The 21,609-nt window shown below is 38.5% G+C and overlaps 1 protein-coding gene across 1 annotated transcript; it reads right to left on the bottom strand.

Moving 5' to 3' along the window:
* Window positions 1-5,297: 5,297 nt before the first annotated feature.
* On the bottom strand, window positions 5,298-21,371 carry TSPAN8 (tetraspanin 8). The gene is made up of 9 exons (XM_082751589.1): window positions 21,321-21,371; window positions 21,042-21,111; window positions 17,125-17,187; window positions 14,325-14,453; window positions 13,620-13,694; window positions 13,427-13,534; window positions 10,113-10,262; window positions 8,132-8,215; window positions 5,298-5,550 (listed from the first exon to the last, which is right to left on the bottom strand). The coding sequence occupies exons 2-9, from the start codon at window positions 21,099-21,101 to the stop codon at window positions 5,497-5,499; spliced, it is 723 nt and encodes a 240-aa protein (XP_082607715.1). The 5' UTR covers window positions 21,102-21,111; window positions 21,321-21,371; the 3' UTR covers window positions 5,298-5,496.
* Between the last annotated feature and the right edge of the window lie 238 nt (window positions 21,372-21,609).

Below are 21,609 nucleotides of genomic sequence, written 5' to 3'. Positions count from 1 at the left end.
TTCGGTGCTTGCTTTTCTCACCAGTTTAATCCATGGCCTTGTGTGTGCAAATTCATTACCACAGCTTAGTTTGATATTCATGAAAGAAATGGGCCTAAATGTCTTTTCAAAAATTGCACAGGTTAATGTAGAAGAAGTAACTGAAGATACTCTGATGAATTATACTCGCTAAATTTGATCTCCTTACAGACCGAGATGGAAGATTATTAGGTATCTCTCGCCTCTCTTACTGCCCAAGGAGCTGTCTTGCTTTTTATTCTTTCATCCTTTTTCCACTTCCCTTGTTCCTGTCTTCTAAAGAATTCTGGACTGCTTCAGCACAATTTATAAAATCTAGTGGTAAGGAGATATTGCTGTGGAGACTTGTTATTCTCTACAAGGAGAAAGAATTTGTAAGTGGATTTGAGAAAGAAAGGGATAGGCATGATTTTCCAATTCCTCCCCAGTGTCCAAGTTCAGATAGATAAAGGATTCAATCCTATCAAGTGGTGAATGACATCACTCCTCTGCTTCCCCAAGAAACCTGAGCAGGCTCAGCATTTTGCAAAATACACCAAGGGTCAGCTTTCAGTTCAAAAAAGAAAGACTTGAACAGAACAAAAAGCAATTTAATCCAAACCACTGCACAAAAAGAGAGTCCTTCAGTGAAAGGATGAGAGTATTGCTATTGACAGGGGCAGGGAGAAAACCTGCCAGTTCTCTTGATGTATAATTATCAAGAATAATCAAATTGCCATGGTTAAAGCCAGAAGATATCCAAGCCTCTGTTTAGTCCCTGAATAATGTCCTAGTGTAACACTTCCCAGATCATACAGCTCTGTTCCCTTCTGGAGGTGTGGAGTTCAGGTGGCTTCCACAGCCTGAATGCCTACAGGGGTAGGTTTTGGTTCTGGCCCCAAAGAAGGATTAAGGATTTGTTTTATAACTGGCCAGCTAAACAGCTCAAAGTCAAATATCTTATAAACTGGGGAAGGCTGAATCCAGTCTAAATGAGCCTAGATAGGCTGGATTTTCCCCCATCTCAAAAAACCTTTGGCTAAGCAGTTAGGATAGATCTTAGAGCAGTGCTGAAGAACTGGCTTTTAGTTCTGTGGTTTCTATCTTATTTCAGAATTTAAACTGATAATTCCCCATCTAAGTTAAGAAGAAAAAAAAAAAAAAAAAAAAGGGAAAAAAAAATACTGCTGTCTCATTTAGTTGTTTCTAAACCTACTTGGACCAGATCTCCTGTGCCATCATGTCATGGTTTCTGCTCCTTGGGCTAATTGTCCAGTTATCCCTGGGGGTCATGCAGCTGTTTCTTGCATCACCCTTTGACTACCAGTTATGCTCTGGTGACATCAGCTTCTTAGGGGCTATGGCAGCCAGACAAATTTGGGGAATATTTCATGTTGCATGAAGAACAGGTTGAATTGGCTTTCAGTGTGACAGCCAGGATACAGAGATGGATCAGGGCCAAATTCCCCCAACACTGAGTTAAGTGCAACAAACCGTTGGATCTTGATAAACTCAATATCTTTATTCTTCTTTATTTCAAGTGAACCTTCCCTGGTTTTGCTTCCTTCTTCTATCCTTTTTCAAAATCAGATTTATTTTGTTAATCTGCCTCTTTTTCTCCATTTTATGTTTCCAGAAATGGACTCACTAACACTCCCTTCATTGTTTAGAGCATTCCTGACATTGCTTTAATGACTTACATTTTACCATGAACTATAACTTCTTTTTTCTATTCATGCTGTATTTTTTCCCTAATTGCAATCCCTTCTGAGAACAACACATTCCCCTAAAATCCCTTAAATTATGTAACAAATAATTACTTGGAGATAGTTTGACCCAGGTGTGATGTCTTATCCTTTGCCATTAAATAGTTGTTTGGCCTTCACATGTTGAATCCCCATTTTGTGTTAAACATTCTCATTTGGGATCCAGCTTCCTTAAAAAAAAAATAAAAATAAAAAATAAATAAAAGGTTAAGGGTTGCATTGTCTTTCTGCCTACCATTATTTTCTTATATTATTTAAGATTATAATATATTGGTTTTTTTTTTTGCCCTTGCTATTCCAAAATGCTGAAGTCTTGGCCATGTGTCTTTCCCCTGTATGCCTGATTTTATTGAGTAACATTGAGAGGAACATAACCTTGGATAAAAGACAGAAAGAAAAAGATAAAGAGGAAAGAGAAAAAGGAAAAGGAAAAGGAAAAGAAAAAGGAAAAGGAAAAGAAAAAGAAAAAGAAAAAGAAAAAGAAAAAGAAAAAGAAAAAGAAAAAGAAAAAGAAAAAGAAAAAGAAAAAGAAAAAGAAAAAGAAAAAGAAAAAGGAAAAGGAAAAGAAAAAGGAAAAGGAAAAGAAAAAGGAAAAGAAAAAGAATATCCCATCTTATATCCCCAAAAAAATGAAAACCCTAATGATTTTATTGTTCCATGTTTCATTGTCAAAATCCATTTTAGTGATTCCAGACAACATGATTAAAAAGTGATTGTGGGTTTAGAAAAACATCCCATTGTTACTTAGAGTCAATTGCTAACACAATATGTTCTCTGATAAGAAAACCAAGAGGACTCCATGAAGGAGTGGTGCTGGGATCTCTGCTATAGACTTGTGGCTCTGAGAAGGACATTCCAGCACAGAAGATGAATCTCATCCTACCAGCCCAGAGAGTAAACAGGATTAATTTCCCAGAGGCTGGATTATGACTGAGCAAAAAGGTCAGTGAATCAATGAATAGTCATTACACCCTCATGGAATATTATATTAATACACTTTCCTGACTGACCAGTGACTGCTTCTATTATTTTTAATGAGTTCAATCTTGTTGGGTGGGATTCATTCACACCAATGTTACACATCTGCAATGCAAGTGACTCATCTAACCTCTTTGAACATCTACTTGAGAATGAGATGTCTCAAATCCTGGATTTGTTTATTTTTCTTCTTTGATTGTAATCAAAGAAGATTAAAGAGAAGTCAAACAGGTAGTTCAGACATGAATTTCTGCTCTGTATAGTTCTGCATAGGACCAGATGAATCCCATCCTGACAGATTCCTCTTTGTTTTATGCTTATATTTCGCTGTTTCCATTGAAAAAAAAAGTTGGAGAAAACTTCAGGAGAATACAGAACATTACAAGAAAAGCAGTTCTGTAACATCAAAGGCACTTGGCACATTTTAGAGGCAAACTCACTTTATCAACAAGTTGGTAATATCCTGAATGACTTCATCAATTCAATCCCATTTAAACAGTCATGGTATCATATAATCATTTTACTTCAGTTTTATTCCTCGGAGCATTAGGAAATAAAGACAATTGCCTCAGTAAGTTGCCTAAATAAACAGAGGCTGAGAGCTATTCACTTGAGCTCTAAGTGAAACTGTTGTGTCAAACTTCATGACTGAAGGCAATTAACTTTTTTGCTGTTGATTTTAATGGCACCATAGTTTCAACCAGAAAGAGTCTAACATACCTCTATTTTGATGCAAGAGGATATTTAATGGACTGTATCCAAAAAGGGCTGTAGACAATAAAAACTTAGATGTCTTAATACCTTACTTTTATACATGTTTTCCCCAAAGTAGCATATGGGACAAGATTGTTGTTCAAGCCAGTACACACTGGCTTGAATCAGTTGTACCAACTTTGTGGTGATACCTGTCACAAACCCATAGCAGTAGCACTCAGTTTACAGCAGAATGAAACTAGCTACTTCTGGGAACAAATGTGAGCTGTAATTTCCCCTTCATGTCCACCCATTAGGCATCCACAGCTCTGAGACCCCCTCTGTGGAAGGCATTATGGTCTTGTGTTCAAAGAGGAGAGCGTTCCTTCTCATAGGAAGGAGGGGGATAAGGAAGATTAATTATTTCTTTCTTTGTTTTGTCCATCTACTCCAAAATTTTTCAGTAGTAATAATCCAAGCTACCATCCCATGATCTGTATGATTCAGGCTCAGTTCCCAGGATTTCACATTACGGGTAAGACATGCACAGAAAAAAAAATAGTCTGGGGAGAAGGAGGAAGCAGAAGCCAAAATTTTTCTTTCCAGAAGAGTATGGCTGGGTTATAGAGTCATGTTTTTTCTCTGATCCAACAAAGTTTGAAATCTTCTGGCACAGTTTCTGAGGTTCAGCAGCAAGTGCCAGAACTGCCTGGTAGATAGATGGCTTCCTGGGGGGGCATAAATGTCTGAAAACAGCACTCACATCTTAGCCTGAGTGATAGAGGGAAAGTTGGTTGTGATGGGACAGAAACATGCTGCAGGTGAGTTGTATTTGAACCCAGTCTGGACAGTATCAGGCAGGGGTAAAGGTCTACACTCAAAGAAATCATTTAAAATCTCATCTTTACATAGGATGTAAACCCATAGGTAGGCCCAGCTTCATGGTGCCAATGACTGGGCTGCGCTGGGGAGAGCTGGAGTCAGGCCCTGCTGCAGCCTTGCTGGGGCAGGGTCTGACAGCCCCAGGGGTGACATGGAGTCTTGGGCCCTGGGCTGGGGGTGCCTCAGAGCCCTGATGCTTACAAGCACCGGTGAATCTAAAGGCAGGCATGTTTTATATTTCTGTCATAACATGACCAGCCATGCCTTCTGATGCCATCCTGCTGCTTGCCTTGGCCACCCAGGGTAAATCCCATGGGCACGATTTCTGTGCTAGTCCTGTCTCACATGGCTTTGGATTTCATAAAATCATAGAATGGCTTGGGTTGGAAGAGACCTTAAATGTCACCTAATTCCAACCCTCCTGCCATAGGTAGGGATGCCACCCACTAGGTCAGGTTGTCCAAGGCCTCATCCAACCTGACCTTGAACACCTGATATTCATCCTTGATGCATATTTGCAGAATACATGCCACTGAATCCAACACCTATATACAATCTAAACATCATTCGGACCTATCAGTAACTATTTCAGCAGGCAGAATAAGTCTTCCTAAAGGGAACCCCCAAGCAGGGTTTTCTAGTTGGATGAAATCTAGTCCCCATGCCTTTCACAAGTAACAGAGACCTTACCATATATATCAAACCCAGTGTCAAACTCCCCCGTGCCACTAGTAATGAAAAAACCCTGCCCCACAAGTGAAACTGCCTGAGGCGTGTGATTCCCCAGAGCAGCCAGCCCACACAAGACCATACGCGACTGTTTGTGATGACTTTGCTTCGAGTGGCATGACAGCCATGTGGACACTCTGTGGGGGGAGCTCAAACCTCAGCATGGCTTAAATGTTACTTAAATGTTATCTTCAGACAAAATAAACTCATCAGAAACACAAACAAAGACGTTTATTGCAAATAAAATTCACATTCACATCATTAAATCCTACAAAGTATAAGGAGGTCTTTTTGCAAATTGTGAAGTATCTGTGTGCACAGGAGGTGCTGTTTTCATCAGAACAGCTGCCTGGGACATGCGTATATTTATCTGAAGGTGCCAAACCAAATATCCATCTATCTACAAAGGTTTTGATTTGGCCGTTGACATTGTTCTGACACTTCCACAGTTTCATTTTCTCTGGATCTGGCAGTAGAGGCCCATAGAAAACCCCAAACCAAGAATCTGGAAAACAAAAACATTTCTGGTATTACTTGGCAGTCCTGGAAATCCCAAGATACAACTGATACACAGTGGGAACATTTTGTTTGCAAATGTCTTGGACTTACAAGCAGGCTAAATCTGTTATGCAGAAGATCTTTTCCAATGTAATTCTTTAAAGAACATGACTTTAGTATATTGCCATTTTAATGAAATCGGCATGTACCACAGGTAAGATTGCAAATACGATGGAAAACTTTCATTTGTTTAAAAGATGAATTGCCTGTGTGGATCGGGAACACTGTAACTCTAGGATTTTAAAATGCAGTTCTTAGCTGCAATGAAGCAGCAAGTGAAGCAAAAGTTCAAGAAAGTCGGACAAAAATTCAATCTTTTATTTTCTAAGAAATTTAGAGGAACTTTCTGAATCTATTTCATATTCTAAGGGTTGTTTCTCTTTGATATCTCTCTTCTTTTTGACTACCACTTTATCATCTTTAAATATATCCATATATTCATATGTGTATATGTATACAGATGTACATTTACACACATGTACATATCCTGCCTTTTTGATGAGCAAATGATCATACAATAAAAGTTTTACATTCGTCAGTAATAGGATTGAGATAGAAACTCTGAGTCCACAAAAGAAGTTGTTTGAGATATAAAATTTGGTAGGATCACCTCCTGTGGCAGGAATTAGTGGGTGAAATTCCATGACCTGTGACAGACAGCTGACAAGATCAGAAGGTCAGTAAGCTTCCTTCTGGATTTAAAATTAACCAGTCTGTGAAGGTGTTATCCAAAAGTGTAAAGTATTCAAAGGACATTTATGAAGCCATGAATTCATTTATTTAAGGAAGAGATGTTGTGGAGTGTACAGAACATGTGGGTACAGGTAAGGCAAGGGGATGGCCTCACAGCTGGAAGAAGCTGACTTGGCTTCCCTGATGTACCATGCCCACATTTTCACCTGTGCCCAAGTGAAACTGGGCCCTTCTTTTCTCAGTATCATTTCCACTAACAAATTGAGCTGAAACCATTTACAGCCCACAAGTGGCATGATGGAGCAGGCAGAGGGGGACAGCTACAAAAGAATACTTTTCCTTTTCCCGGCCTTTTTATCTGCTGTTTTCCAGGAGAGAGAGAGAGTTAAGCATGTGGCTTTTGATTTGCAGTTACTTGAGATGTCACAATATGTTAATATCTTTGGAAAGGCTAAATCTTTAGCAAGTGTAAATTGCCAGCTGACAATTTGTACCAGCTGAGGCTGTTATCCTCATATTGTTTACTCACTTTGTTTTCAAATATTTTTATGATTAAGAGAGGCAACCGCCACAGAAAATGCCAGCTGGAGAAAAGGTAAGAATGATGGCCAATGAACTAAAGGCTACAATGAACACAACTACAATAACTAGAGCAAAGTGACTTACAACTTACTTTCTGGATAGATATGAAATTTTACACTTCATTATATTTGTAAAGGCCTTTCTTTATTTATTGATATATTTCATTGATTTTCCCCATGAACTCTACATATAGGCAAGAGACCTGACCTCCCATGTATAGCACCTTATATAATGTGAAGCCTATGCCGAGTAAGAAGTGGCCTGTCATCTCACAGTGCTGCAGCTGCCTAACTGTTCCCTGCTTACAATTATTTTCCTGGAAGAGTACTTCTGAGCTGGGGCTCTAGCCCACTCTTATACCACGAGGAACAGTCCTCTGCCAAGGATGTTAAGAAGTTTTCGTTAGGAATAACAGGCTGAACTCTGCACAGCTATCTTCGTCATTCTGCTTTTCCCTCAAACATTCATCTGGGGGGGGCAGGGGAGGAGGAAAACCGCACAGGAATAGTAAAAAGAATGAAAATGACCAAAGAAAGCAACATGATGAAATCCCCTGCTTCTTTGTCATTTTCTCCTAATCAAAGCCTATCATTCATCAAGTAGCTGACTGGATCACCTCACTGTTTTTTCTCCTCTCTTTGGAGAAAATTTTGTGTGATAGTCTTCAGTGTATGATGAAACAATTAAAATGAAGAGCTCACATGCTCTGCTTTTTTCACACACCAGAGTATATGGAGGAGCACAGGTGTGCACTCAGGCACATTCAGACACCATCTTGATGGTTAAATTACTCCCTCTGAATAATGATTTTGAATCATAATTTCTCCACAATAAGAATATGCAATTTAGGGACTACAAAGTTTAATGATATGATTTTTTCCTCCAGCTAAGAAGAGAAGAACAGCTACTCTGCCTCTTATTTGTCTGGGTCTGGGAGTCTGCACACCCTTCCATCCACTGGGCTCACTGTCAAGTCCCAGCCTGGCCCCAAACCTGTTAAATCTTTGCAGAAAAAGTGCCATGTGATATGCTTATACAGGCAACAGGGTGGTCTGGTCCCACCTGAATTCCTCAGCTTGGCAGCTGTATGCCGTTGATAGGAAATAACAGTGAGATTTCAGCTAAGGTTAGAGGTGGTTCTCCCTTGTCTATTAATTGTGCAAGCCAGGTGTTTTAATTCCACTCCCAGTGTATTTTTAAGTAGAAGGCATGGCTTGTCAGCCACTAAATATTTTAATGGTGTATACTGGTACCTCAATAACTGCCAGTCCAAATGCGATCCCCATAATTATGAGCATATGGTCTTGAACATATTTGATGATCACTTCTCTACAAACCTGGAAAACAAGACATGGAAAACAAGAAATGAATAATTATAGGTAAGCAAGATTAACCTAAGTTTATTAGAAACACATCCTCTAAAATATTTTCTCTCTTGCTCTCCATGTAAAAGAAACGCTATTTGAATTTACACTGGTTTGTTGCTAACAGACACAAAGAACACATTTATATGTATCTTGGGCCCTGAGACAGATATCTAGCCTTTGCCTTCACAAAAATGAAGATGAATTTAACTTCATTTTCCCACTAATGTGATCATTGGGTTTGAGACCTCAAAGCCTATTATTAGAATCAGTCTCAACTAAAAATATTTAGATATAAAACCAAACTTAAGTATTAATTTTGACAAATGATTGGTGGTCTTGGCCTGGGACTGGGAGGAAGTGAGTGATCACATCTGAAGTTCTATGCAGAGCTACTCTCCTTTTTAATAAGTGCATACATCTGTTCTTATAACGCCTACATCTTCTCCAGGCATTGACAATATTCCTTTTTCAAACTGTAGGGAAAGCCAAGTACAGCTTAAATCCATCAAAACCACAATACTGTTCCAACACTACAACTTCATTCCCCCCAAATATAATGCATAGTTATATGCCTTCACCATATTTCCTCTCTCACAGTAAACACATGCGTCTTCTCCTTCCAGTTCTTCTAAAAACCTCTCATTTAAGCTGACTCAGAACTGCACTAAATTTCAAACCATTTTTCCTGGATCACAAGAGTCGAATGTCTTTACTAGCATCTAACACCACCATGAAATCTGTGCATTCATGTGAGCGATATCTTGCACCTGCAGTAATTTCACTGATGGTTTCTCATATGTCCTTTGAGGGTTTGCCTGCGGCCAAAAAGACATAAAAATGTGGCCAAAAAAGCCTCTGCATACATCTTATTTCCAGATTGGGTTCTGGCATTCTCTACTTAACCAGACTGTTCCCTTGCTTTAAAACTGTATTTGCTTCTGTGGGACTACGCAGGGAGGAAATTTGTGTTCAGAAAGGACCTGGCTAAGAAACTGTGCATTTAGGAAAGTATACAATCAATTTGGGATATTTGCTAAAATCTGCTGTGTACTAGATGCAGATTGGAAACATCATACTACTAGTATTCTAAAAATGTAGGTGTTTTCTCTGAGTTTTCCACTACTTTTTCCATATTTTTCTTGGTATGTATGGAGTTAAATTTCAGTATAAGAAAACAGATAAATTGTGAAATAAACGAGATTTCTGCTGCCCATCCACCATTTTTTGAGTATGCTTTTTTGTAACCATTCACCGGGCACTTTTGCCTTACTACTATATTAATTACCACAAGCTTTTCAAAAGGCCTGAGTTGCAAATTACACTTTAAGTATGCTTCTAGGAAGCCTACCACATATGAGGTGCCTTACCAGTAGATTCTGTAAAATGAGCATGTTTTTCTTCTAGTAAATGACTATAAAAACTCAAGGATCTTGTATTTAATGAAATTGCTTTTCATTATCTCTTAGCCTCTGAGTCAACATGTCTACCACCAAAATGAGCTCTGGCGGGAGCTTCATCTTCCACAGGAGATCCAAAGAGTAGCTGGCGTGCTGCTCTGACCCAGAGGCATACTCTGACCCCAAAGCCGTAACAGCAGTTTTCACCTGTAGTTACCATGCAGACTGGGAGATAATGGAGTGTACAGATACAACAGAGACATCCCCAGGAGGAGAAAGCAGACACATATTTTATGTATGCACAGCAATTTCACCACAGCTGGTGTGGAGGCAAAGCTGGCTAATGAAGAGAAGGCAAAACTTTGTCTTTTTGGAAAGAGACAGAACTGCTGACTATGCCAGCAACTAAAGACAGCTCTATGTTAAAACCTGTGTTTGGAAAGAAGAGCAGGACATTGTATTTTTCTTACCGTTTTATAAACATATCTCCTGTTATAAGAGACGCAGAGGTTTGCTTCTTCGCCATTTGGGTCACATCCACAGATTTGACTGCCATCAATATCTGTATTAAAATTGTTTCCCCAATCTGCAGCCCCATTCAACAAACCACAGCACTTGTTCTGCAAGAAAAGAGGAAACAGGAAGATGAAGAAAAAAACAATGAATTGCCGTTAGGGGAGTGAATGAGGGCAAGCCAAGAGGAACAACAATTTCCTTTCATCCTATCCAATGTGGATTTTTTCCCAGATTGATACCTGTCTCAAATACCCTTTACATTTCAATACAAGTTATAAGACTGTGAGTGCACAAGGTAAAAAAAAAATAAATATAAAAATAAATAAATAAAAGAGACAATTTTCAACATTCAGCACTCAAAAACCATTAATATACTGTAAAGCTAGTGATTGTCAGTGCCAGAATACAGCATGGAGCAATGCTGGGTATTGTGTGTTTTCAAAATCAAGTCTTCTTTCTGTGACTTACACCTGCATGTGGTAAGTAACATCTACAGCAAATCATATATTGAAAAGCCAGGCTGAAAAAGTAAAATTCAGGCACAAAAAACTATGAAATCTAGAAAAACAGCCACCTTGAATGATGATTAGCCCTTTAAATTAGAAATGGACTGAGGAGGCCAGGGCTCCATTTGGGGTTTGTGAAGCCTAAGCCAGGTGCAGTTTCACTTCAGATTCCACTTTGTTCAAGCCACTAAAGCTCAGGGGTGCAGACTTGGGTTTACATCTTCCCCCTTTTAAAAAGCAGCTGGAAGTGTTCATGTTATTTTGTATAAAAGCAAAGGCTGTGGGACATAATAAAACAATCCTGGTCTATTTAAAAATTAATAGAGTAATTATGCTTTTTTTTTGTTGTTGTTGCTGTTGTTGTTTTCATTTTGCTCACCTTTCAATCATCCCTCCAGGGAGCTGCTTATTATATCAGGAGAGTTAAGTTGACTCAGAAGCACAGGACAAAGCCGGAGGCAGAATGGAGAAGTAAAAGTGGAAGTAATATAAGCTACCTAAATATTGCTTCTCACTTCCTTTCCTTTCACACTGTCAGCCTTTAAAGATATAAGAATTCTTTAAGCCTACCCTAAAAACAGCAGCAGACACTCTGTGCCAATGTATAGGCACAGGTACTACTGGGAGTATGGCAGGGACACACACCAGAAATGGTGAAATTTGTTCTCTGTGTGATGTCCAGAATCAGGGTGGTACTAAGTGTCTACCTTCTGGCACTTTGCAGGTGGGAGAAATCAGAATAGATGTAAGTACAGGGAAAACAAAACTCTTTTTTATTGCGCATCTTTCCCCACTCTTACACAGGAAAATACACATTTAATGATTTCATGCTAACATGATATTCTAAATGAAATAACTACTGAAGCTTTCCTTATCCAATCTTCTTGCCTAAAGGGTACTGGACAGTTCTCAGCTGGGACACACTGAAGGAGCACCTTCCCTTCAAAAGGGAAAGCTGCAACGAAGGAGAAGGAAGCCTTCTCATCAAAGCATTTATGTAACAGTCAATCTCAATTTTGGGGGACATTTGTAAAGGGAAGCCAGGCCTTTTCATCCCCACAGTGATGGGGCAGGCTCCTAGGCCCCAGGTGTCCAGCCAAATGCAAAGACCTGGAAGGGGACTAGGGCCCTCCTATGGAGCAGGAGCCATTCAGCTCTGAGATAATAATTCAGTGAGGACCTGTGAAGGGATGACCTCAGATGAGGAGAGAAAGGGATGGTGGGGATTATCAGAGTTTTCAGATTTTGATATCACCCTTTGTTTAGTAATATCTTCAATAAAAGTCTTGTAAAAAAAGTCTGGCATTGTGTCAACACCTAAGCATTCCCTATTTCATTTATTTAAAAAAAAGGCTAATTTCTGGAGGTGACAAGTAACTCCATCTTCTGTATCCTACTGAGAAGAAATAGAAACATGGTAGCTTGAGTGAGGAAGGAAGATTTTCTGGAGGTCATGAAATACTGATAGGCATTTCAGGCAGTAGAAGAGCTGGCCATCACCAATCCAAACTCAAGCAGAGGCCACTTTCTGTAAATGAAGATGATCTGGGCTTTGGAGACTGAGAAAGTTTTCACTGCTTTCAAGAAAAAGAGCGTTGTTTTATATTTTATTCCCAACTTGAGACAGAAACCTTTAAATCTTTAAATACTTCTTAAATAAGTTCATGTGGCTGAAGCTCTGAGGGGGTCCAAAAAGAGTCTGGAATAGGGGAATAAAACCAGCACTCCAACCTACCCAGGCAACAATACCTTGCTCCAAATAGATGAGGCAAATTGCACCTTTTAGGTAACCATGGCTAGAACAAAACATATACTTTATAAAATGCATAACTTGCACTAGCATAACCAAAGCTGTGGAAGACTGATAACTCAAGCATCAAACAACAGTCTCATGGCAATCGATTTATGACCAAGATGCAAACCTGACTTCTTGGGTCCTAAGAGCTACTTGAATCCATAAATCCTACCACACCCCACAGAGAATTACAAGTCTTTGAAGTATACTTCCTCAGACATATGCACAAATGTCTCTAGTCTGCTCAGTCTTCTAGAATGACAAAATAAGCACATATAAAAACCATGAAGAGCAAATACAAAGACATGCAGAGTTTTTAAAGGCCCAATACCAATTACAGGGCTTTTAAATCCTGTAGGCATGCTCTGTACACCCTGTGAGCTCTGCAGTATTACTTGCCAGTGTAATGAGCATATGGCCTCGAAGAAAGAACTGATAATCTCTTGCAGTCATATCACAGAATGAGGGAACCTTTGTTTTGGTTGTGTTGGTTCTTATAAGACATTTTTAATTTCTGCAAGCACACTGAAGAATTTGTAATCACTGATGCAAACTTATGGAGTTTAAGACTTACAGATCTAGACAGCTACCAATCTATTTATTCTAGAAAGAAACTTTCACAAAATCCTATTTAGGGCCATTGAGAATGTCTTCCTCTGTATAGAGAAAGGGACGTTTTCAGACAGTTAAATGTGGATCATCTTGCATGTTGTGTGCCTTTGCTCCATTTCTCTCAGGAAGAGAATCTTCTCTTTTGCACAAAGAAATCATTATGGAAAGCCCAAGCTGCATCAAGGGAGCAGAAACCCCTTTGCAGCATTTTAACTTGTGTTTAAGTCAGACCCTCTCCCATCCCCAGGGTGTGAAATTCAAATCTATGACAGAGTAGACATAAAATGAAGCATAGACAAATGCTAGAGATAGAACAGATAGCAACAACCCCCACCCTTTGTTACATCTTAATTACCTCTGTCTGAAACTTCTGGAAGGTCTCTTGAAATTGCTTTGCTTCTGCTGTAGTGCCTTGCAATAAATCAACATTGTCCTTTAAAGTCGTGTTAAGGGATGTTTCAATCTGCAAGTGCAAATATTTTATTAGTTTTCAGTGGAGAAACAAATCTTTGGGAAGACTTGAATGACAATACAGAATAATACTGTACCTGAGATCTGTATACTGCTCCTAAGATACCTCCTGTAACCTGAAGGATCAAGATCAGCAGCAGTCCAATAAAAAACTAGGAAGAAACAAAAGGTAGAGAAAATTATATCTTTTTTTACCAAGTTGCTATCATCTCTTTAAAGTGAATATTAATCTTTCACGTGCTTCATAGAATGAACTGAAGTTCCAGTCAGTTCCAGTTTTTCCTTCTTTGGGGATGAGAAAAGGGATGCTCAAGACAGAGTGTGTGCCTTAGTATCATCTAGTCACCAAAACAAGACACTTTGGAGAGGTGGCATGATGTGCAGTGTGTAGGTGAGAGATGTTGGGTAGGAGGACAAGGAGGACATTCTGGGAAGACTAGCAGAGGGAGCAACTGGGAATTTATGACATTAAAACATTTATGACATACATAGAGGGGGGTGACTGGTGGAGTGAATGTCAGTTTTAGTTGTGTGGGGGAAAAGTTAGTGACATGGTCAGGGCTCTCTTGGCCCTGTTTTCTCTTTGATGAGACCACCCATCATTTCTTTTGCACTTCAATTCAGGAAGGGCTCAAGTGTGGGGTAGGCAATGACAATACATGCTCATAAGTAAACATTCGATGAAATAAAAACAGTATTGTCATCTGGTACTACCAGTGACTTTATACATCAATTGTATCTGTAGTCTGTTAAAGGCAGACAAATGTTCTTTTTTTTCCTACCAAGAGCAGCATGCACCGACTTTCCTTGATGGCACCACAGCACCCCAGAAACCCAAGGACCATAATGATGGAGCCCACAGCTATCAGCAGATCAACCCCTGCAAACAGGCTGCTGTCTACGCCCAACTCCTGAAAAGAGAGGAAAAAAAAAATTTTTCAGCTGCAAGAAACTCCCCTGAAAAATATATGTATCTCCCCAAACAAGAAAATATTTAATAACTGATAAATATACTGATGTGCAACCATAGAGAAATTCTATTCCTTGAATCAATAAACCACTAACATCCTTCCTAAACCTTTTGTTGGACGGCCTGGTGGAACCTGTCTCTTCACAATCTCTGTTTCTGCACAGGATGAAAGTCAACTTAACATAGTAAATAAAAATCTCATCTTTAAAATAGCTTTCAGTTCATTTTCAGTTGACAAATATTTGCTTTTTGTTGGAAGTAGCAAAATTATTTCAAAATCTCTCTTACATTAACCAAATGTTAAAGAAACAAAAACTCTGTCTGTCATTAGAAATCCAAGAACGTACTCTGTGGCTGTTCCTAAGAGAACATGTTTCTGAGTGATACTGGATATAGTGGAGAAAGATATATTTTCCAAAGCAGCTTTCTTTTTCTTTGTTTTTGGGTATGATTTCTAATAATGCCATCACAGATGAGGACTGTATTTTGATGTGTTGGACATTCAACTAAACAGTTCATATACCTCATTATTATTAAATATCAAATTATTCAGTTCCCACAGAAGGACTAAGGCCAAGGGCCAAAACAGAGAGAAATGTTCAAAGAATATTTTCCAATGTGGCTTGTGCCAAGATTAGCAAAAACGTCTGGAAGTTGTCATATTTATCTTCTGATGGAAATTACAAAGGTATATAGACAAGTATAATTTTAAGAATGTGTTGTTCTTTCCCCTTCGAAGTAGGACTGAAACTCCTGTTATTTATTCTTAGAAAGCTTTGTTCATCTATAGACAAATCTTTCTGGTCTCTTCAATTACTAATCAGGCAAAACATATATTGGATTTGAATGGGATCTTTGCATAGAGGCAAAAATAGTAAGAAAATACTTTCTATTTTGGTCTTAATTCTTAATTCACAGTTTTTGTGGAGTAACAAGAGTCACTTCAGGAAGCCAGCTTGGGACACACTTAAGTGTGCTTTTCTGAATAGGAAAGCTTTCCAAAAATAAGAATAACAATGGTTATGGTTTTCCAAGCTCCATTGCACTATCTGAGCCATGATACTAGAGATGGTCATCTAGCAAGCGTGGCAACTTTAGCTTCTGTAAAATGTTGACTGAGGAGTGAAACACATCATTCTTCTTCTTCCACAGCAGGACATTGCAAAACTCTCCATAATGACCTAATTTACTCCACATCACAACGTCACTGTGATCTGAGTTCTCTTACATCCATCCACTGCCAAATATGAGACATCTGGGACTGGCTAAGGACAGCAACATCATCAGCCAAATAGAAGAAATATATAAAGCCATCTTCTTATTTCCAACATCCTTTTAGTTCCGGATATACTGAATTAAAAAGTATTTTTCTTTACTGATGGATTCTGGTAGAGAAGCAGAGGAGCGATCAGAAGTTTTGCAGCTTAATCTGACCTAAAGGCTCAATGTGAGAGTTGGAAAAGAAATCCTTCAAAGTAACACTTGATCGTTTTTTCACTTCTACAGCCAGAAATCCATTTTGAAAACTAAAGTATACAAATAAAATTTTCAAATTCATTTACATTTATGTGGTTCAAATTCAGCCAAAGAAATGCACTGCCTAAACCTCAGAGTCAGATTGTTCTTCCTGTTAGCATAACAAAGCATCAACATGCAAAGATTGCACAGCACCTTCCAGAGGAATGGTAGAATCAACTTCACTTCTTTATGTGAATGGAAAACATGCTGTAATTAAGATATCAGTGCCACTGGGAGCACAGATGGCAAAATGCTGGCAAGGCCCATAAGGCCAAAGAACCTTTGCACCAACAGGACAATCCGCTGGTGCATTTATGCAAGATCAAGGGCTCATCAAGATTGTATTTTCTGTAACTTTGCAGAAAAGGAAAGTCATAAAATCTGAAGAAATTTAATAACCCAGATAAAATCCAGGAGGGAACTCAGGGATTTTTCTTCTCCCCTCCATGAAGGCTATTTACATTACATTTAAATCCTGAGTAAAGATCTGTTGTTCTTTAAAAATAATTCCATGAGTGAAAAAGGGTTAGACATTATTAGGAAGCCATTGAAAATAGATGAGAAAAAATCTTGCACCCTTTCAAAGTTACAATTACTGAGAAAATAAGTAATAATAAATAATATTATTGAAGACAGTAAGAAAAGTAAAAAATATTTCCTAAAAATACATAGAAGTAACTCTATAAATATATATGACTATACTATTCTAATGGGGAAGGACTGAAAAGACTAAGAGGCTCATGGCTCCTCATTATTCTTTCTAGCACTGAAATCAATAAGAAAACCATCATTAGTTTTCATTAGAGGAAAAAGAGACCCACATTTTAAAGAGAAATCACTGTGCATCTGCAAGAGCTTAGATTAGTAACACTGGAAGACACTTGTCATTACACATCTGTGCATACATTGATCACTTTATCTGACTACCCACACCATCTTCTTTAATCTTAAACATCATAAAACACATTCATTTTTACCCACACAAAACACCCCAGTGAAAGCAGAACACATTTGCAGAAATTAAGTTGGGAAAGTAAAATCTATATAGTAGCTTCTGCATTTTACATGGAACTGATATTATTGTATGCATTTACCTTCTGAGCATCTTTGCTAACACGTATCCATACAGAGATGCCCAAAATAACTGAACCACACACCTGTGGGAAAAAAAAAAAAAAAAAAAAAAAAAAAAAGAATATTTAGAAAGATCAACAATTTCAGATTAAAGTTGAGCATCCAAACAGCACCAGATGCTGGCCAAAATTCTGAAATAATTTCTTTGGCAAAATGAAAGCAACATGAATTGCTAGAGCACAGAATATTGATTCATATCCAGGAAACTTCATAAGGATAGTTAAACCTTCAGTTATGCACCAAAGCCCTGATGTTTCTATCCCAGAGGAATCATCATTTCCTTCATGATTTATACATGTGGTTGTAAGGACACAGAAATTCTGTCAGATGAGAGACAACTATAAATTGCTATAGTATGTATATAACATGACTATAAAGAACAATGTTTCCTGTATAATGGAAATGAAAGATTTGATAAGGGATGTCAGTACAACTGTTATTTCTAGAGTTTTTCGGGACATATATCTTTAGAAATATTCTCTATGGTAAAACTATTAGGAAAAGTTCTAAATAAAGTTTTCCTGCTTTCTTTGTTGCAACAATATTTGTCTATCTCGAGCTATTAGAATATTCTTCTTGTAAAGAGCACATTGTGGTAGTTATTATTTCCATTATATTTTTAAAGAAGACAACTTTAGTCCATCTTGTGCACATGAAAGATAAACATCTAAGTCTATCTCCTCTGACCTGTCAGGGACACATATTCTCAGATGAGTTAAATGACCCATTGATATTACCAACTTAAAAAGAAGCCCAGAATGATTTGCTTTGAGATGTTGAAGTCAGGGTGGATGAATCCCAGATCCAGACATATTCCTTAATCACCAGTTGTTCTCCAGTTTCATTGATCTTTGAGGTACGGTTCCACTATGCTCCAGCCACTGTGTTCCTTACCTTGTTTGTGATGATTGTGATTGTGAAATTCTCACACATAATTTCTCTTTTTTACCAGGTATGGGAGACAGGTAGTTTTAGAGGCTAAAAATATGTAATTATGTGAGCCACTTGAGAGGACTGGTAGGAAAGAGAAATCACTGAGGACCAAAGTCTAGTAAGATTCAGAATTATCTTCCTGTATGTCTTTAATGGTCAGGTCAGAAATGGCTCTAAAATGTGGTTATGATCTTCCCATGAAAACTGGGACCTTTTAAAATTAAAAGAGCTATTTTTACATGTTTAAGATTTTTTTTCCCTCAAAAATACTTTCCTACAAAAAGGTTTCATATAATATTCATCATCAAAGACCGTAACGACTTTAGCAGATTATTTAATATGGAACACAGCCAGCCCTCAGACATGAGTACCACACATTTTTCTGTTCTAAGTAAAGCTCCTATAAGTACACTTTACACATGAAAAAGAAAGTTGTACAATCGATGACAGCTATATCATGTTATCAAATTTAACTAGAACTCCCCACTGAAATCATCTGAATCCCACTGAATCTGCCTAGAAACTGATGGTATCATATGACTCTGTATTTGGGTCTTGTTCAGCAGCACTGTGCGAACCATGTGGCTACACACCAGACAACGTGGGCTTGCTAATGTGAAAAGTTCCACTGAAGCAGCTATTGCTGCAAATCTAAAGAGAATTTGGCCCACTGCCTTATTCGTTATAGAGAACCTCCCCCAAAAATATAGCACAGTAGTAGAAGTAAGTAAATCTGAATGTACAGAAACTTACCAATCAGATGGGGATGCTACAATATCTATTTCCTCCATTCAAAAAACCAAAGAATATTATTTTAAAATGAAGTTTCCAGTATGGTGTATATATTTTAAATATAGAAAATAAAATTGTTTTAGACTCATAAAAACACTTAATTTCAGTGAAATTTTAATGTTTTGTTTCTGTTTATTTTCATCATATACAAAGTAAACAAGAAAACACAAATAAAATAATTGAAATTACAAATCAAAAGTTCCATTCCCTGAGTCAAAATAGAACACTGCATGCTTGTTGCAGTACTCCATCCTAATTATTAGTTTTCCTTAAAATAAAATTTAGCTTTCTTTCACCAGACTGGAAGATGCAAAGCTCTGTGGGTGCTCCAGAGCCCAATGCCAGGGCTGTGAATTCCTGGGGGCACACAACACATGGGGCCAAGGAGAGAGAAGCATAAGAGACTTTGCAGATCTGGCTTAGCCTATTCCAGGATTTAGACATTCAAGGATATGCTGTAAGAGCTGCTAAGAAAAGGGCATAAGAAGACTAAAAAGCCTGTTCCTGAGGCCCTCAGAAGGGGGCAATCCAGAGAGATTGCAAAGGGGTTAAAAAAAAGGACACCAGATAAACACGCTGCCGTTGCTGTTATCTAGTTGAGATGAAAGTCACCTTTATTCCCCACTATCAGTTTAACTTTCTACCTGCCCAACTGTGCTGTGCACCAGGGAGTGGAAGCAGCAGCTGTGAAGACATCACTGCTCCCTGTCCTTTACCACAGCAATTTAATGATTTCCAGGGATTAGAGACGGGAGTGTTATTCAAAGAATTCAGATTCATTGTGCTCCACCTGTGCGTATTGCTGCTTGCACCACACCTCTTCCCTATCTCCATAGTACTAAGCCCCTTTCTTTAAAATAAGTCAGTATAACTGCATTTGTGTCCTCCTCTGTCTCAGCCAGGCTGTCATACGCACAGCAAATGCTCTCAGCATTTTCTTCCCCAGAACAGGGTGCAGATTTTCCTGACTTTGGCATAAACAAGGTCTTGGGAAGTTTGTTCCATGCTGCTTTTTTTCCTGAACTTTCAGGACTCCTCCAGGATCACATCCTGGATCTTCTTTCCAGAAACCCATGCAGTTCCTGGAGGCTTAGGCTGCCATATATTTTCAATCTGCCTTGGTAGAGGTGGAGGAAGAAAAGTGGGGGCCAGTCCTGACTGCTACTGGTCTCTTAGGAGTTTCTTGGTGAGGTCCACAAGAGATCAAAGAATTTTGCTGATTCTTCTCATTTTGGCTAGCAACAAAATTTATACGGAAACTGTTTGTGATCCTATTTGAATTCTATCACCTTTTCACTCAGAATATGTCCCTTGAGGCAACAAACATACTGGGGTCAGTAGTTTTGCATCCAGTTTCAGCAAACCTCTGGTGAACTTGGCAAAATTATGGTAGGAAAGCTGACACTGAGGCTGAACCATTGCAGAAATTATCTTTAACTCAAAACTTTTCAGAGCTTCCAGGACCTGAAACTCTTGCAAACTAGCCGAGATATGACAAAGACAAATAGGGTTCAAGTTACTCTCAGAAAGCTGCCTGCTGTCCTGTGCTGGGCATAGGGCAGGAACCACCTTCCTATGTGTGCTGAAGAAAGCTGATCATTTCAGTACAGCTCTTGACAACACTGCCAGCCCATACCATTTTCCAAAAATGTATGGTCAACCATCAGAAACTAATTATGACACTGAGCATAAAGCTAGGAACCACAAAGAAGTATATGAAAATGATTTATCAATTAGAAGGCTAAAAATACAAGTGCATTTTCCTATCTTCTGTTGCAATTACACTTTCAGGATTATGCAGTTTGGATGCAAACAGGATACAAAAAAAAAATACAAAAGAACAATTCCCATTAAGATAATGTAGAGTCTGTTATCTTTTGACTGAGATGAGTGATTTCCTTTGACATAAGGGGCACATTGCAGGCAGGAAGATGGAGACCCATCTGTTCTACTTTTCAATGTGGAGGGAAGACTTTTTTGTAAGAAAAATACAAAGGAAGGGCAAAAATTAAACATTCTCCTCTCCCTGATTTAGAACCATACTCTGGTTCTATTTATGCTCTATTTTATTTACAATTTCTTCAACTACAGCATTTGGATAATGTTGAACACATTTCACGCGTCACTAATAACAATTTAAACACCGACTTACCCAAAATAAGAAGTTGAAGATGAACATGGAGTACTTCATGCAGCTGCTTACACCCGCCATTTTCAAGAAGCTGAGACAAAAATGAAAATTGCAGAAGAACCTTTCTTAAGGGTTTGACCTCAATAGAGTGACTGTTCCTGTTTCTTCAGGAAATGTCTCAGACTGCATCAAATACACTGCGCTCTGCTACTAAAAGCAAAAATTGTGACCCAAGCATCTACAGTTATTTAAACAGTTTAGCACAGGTAAATATTAACCAGAGCACTGGGGAAGTAATACCAGGTATTATCACTGAGTCTCCAGACTCTCCTTGTGTCGTTGTGAGGTGTGCTTTTTAATGGTGCTGTTAGTCTCGTCCTACACCCTGTGAGTAAATAGATGGTGCAAAAAGAGCAATAGTTTCAAGGGGGAGGGAAGTTTTACAGATGTGCTTCCTTTATGACATGGAAATGAATGCATTTTTTAATGCTTTTAAGGTACAGGATTTACTCTTTCATTGTCCACAGATCGTTACCAAAATTCACTCGGTGATGTTTGCAGTCCCACTGCAGACATTCGGACTGAAAAA

The sequence above is a fragment of the Aythya marila genome, assembly GCF_965140915.1.
Source record: "Aythya marila genome assembly, chromosome: 1".
In the NCBI taxonomy this organism is placed as follows: domain Eukaryota; kingdom Metazoa; phylum Chordata; class Aves; order Anseriformes; family Anatidae; genus Aythya; species Aythya marila.
The sequence above is the reverse complement of the archived record's forward strand: the minus strand, read 5'-3'. Positions and strand labels throughout refer to the sequence as shown.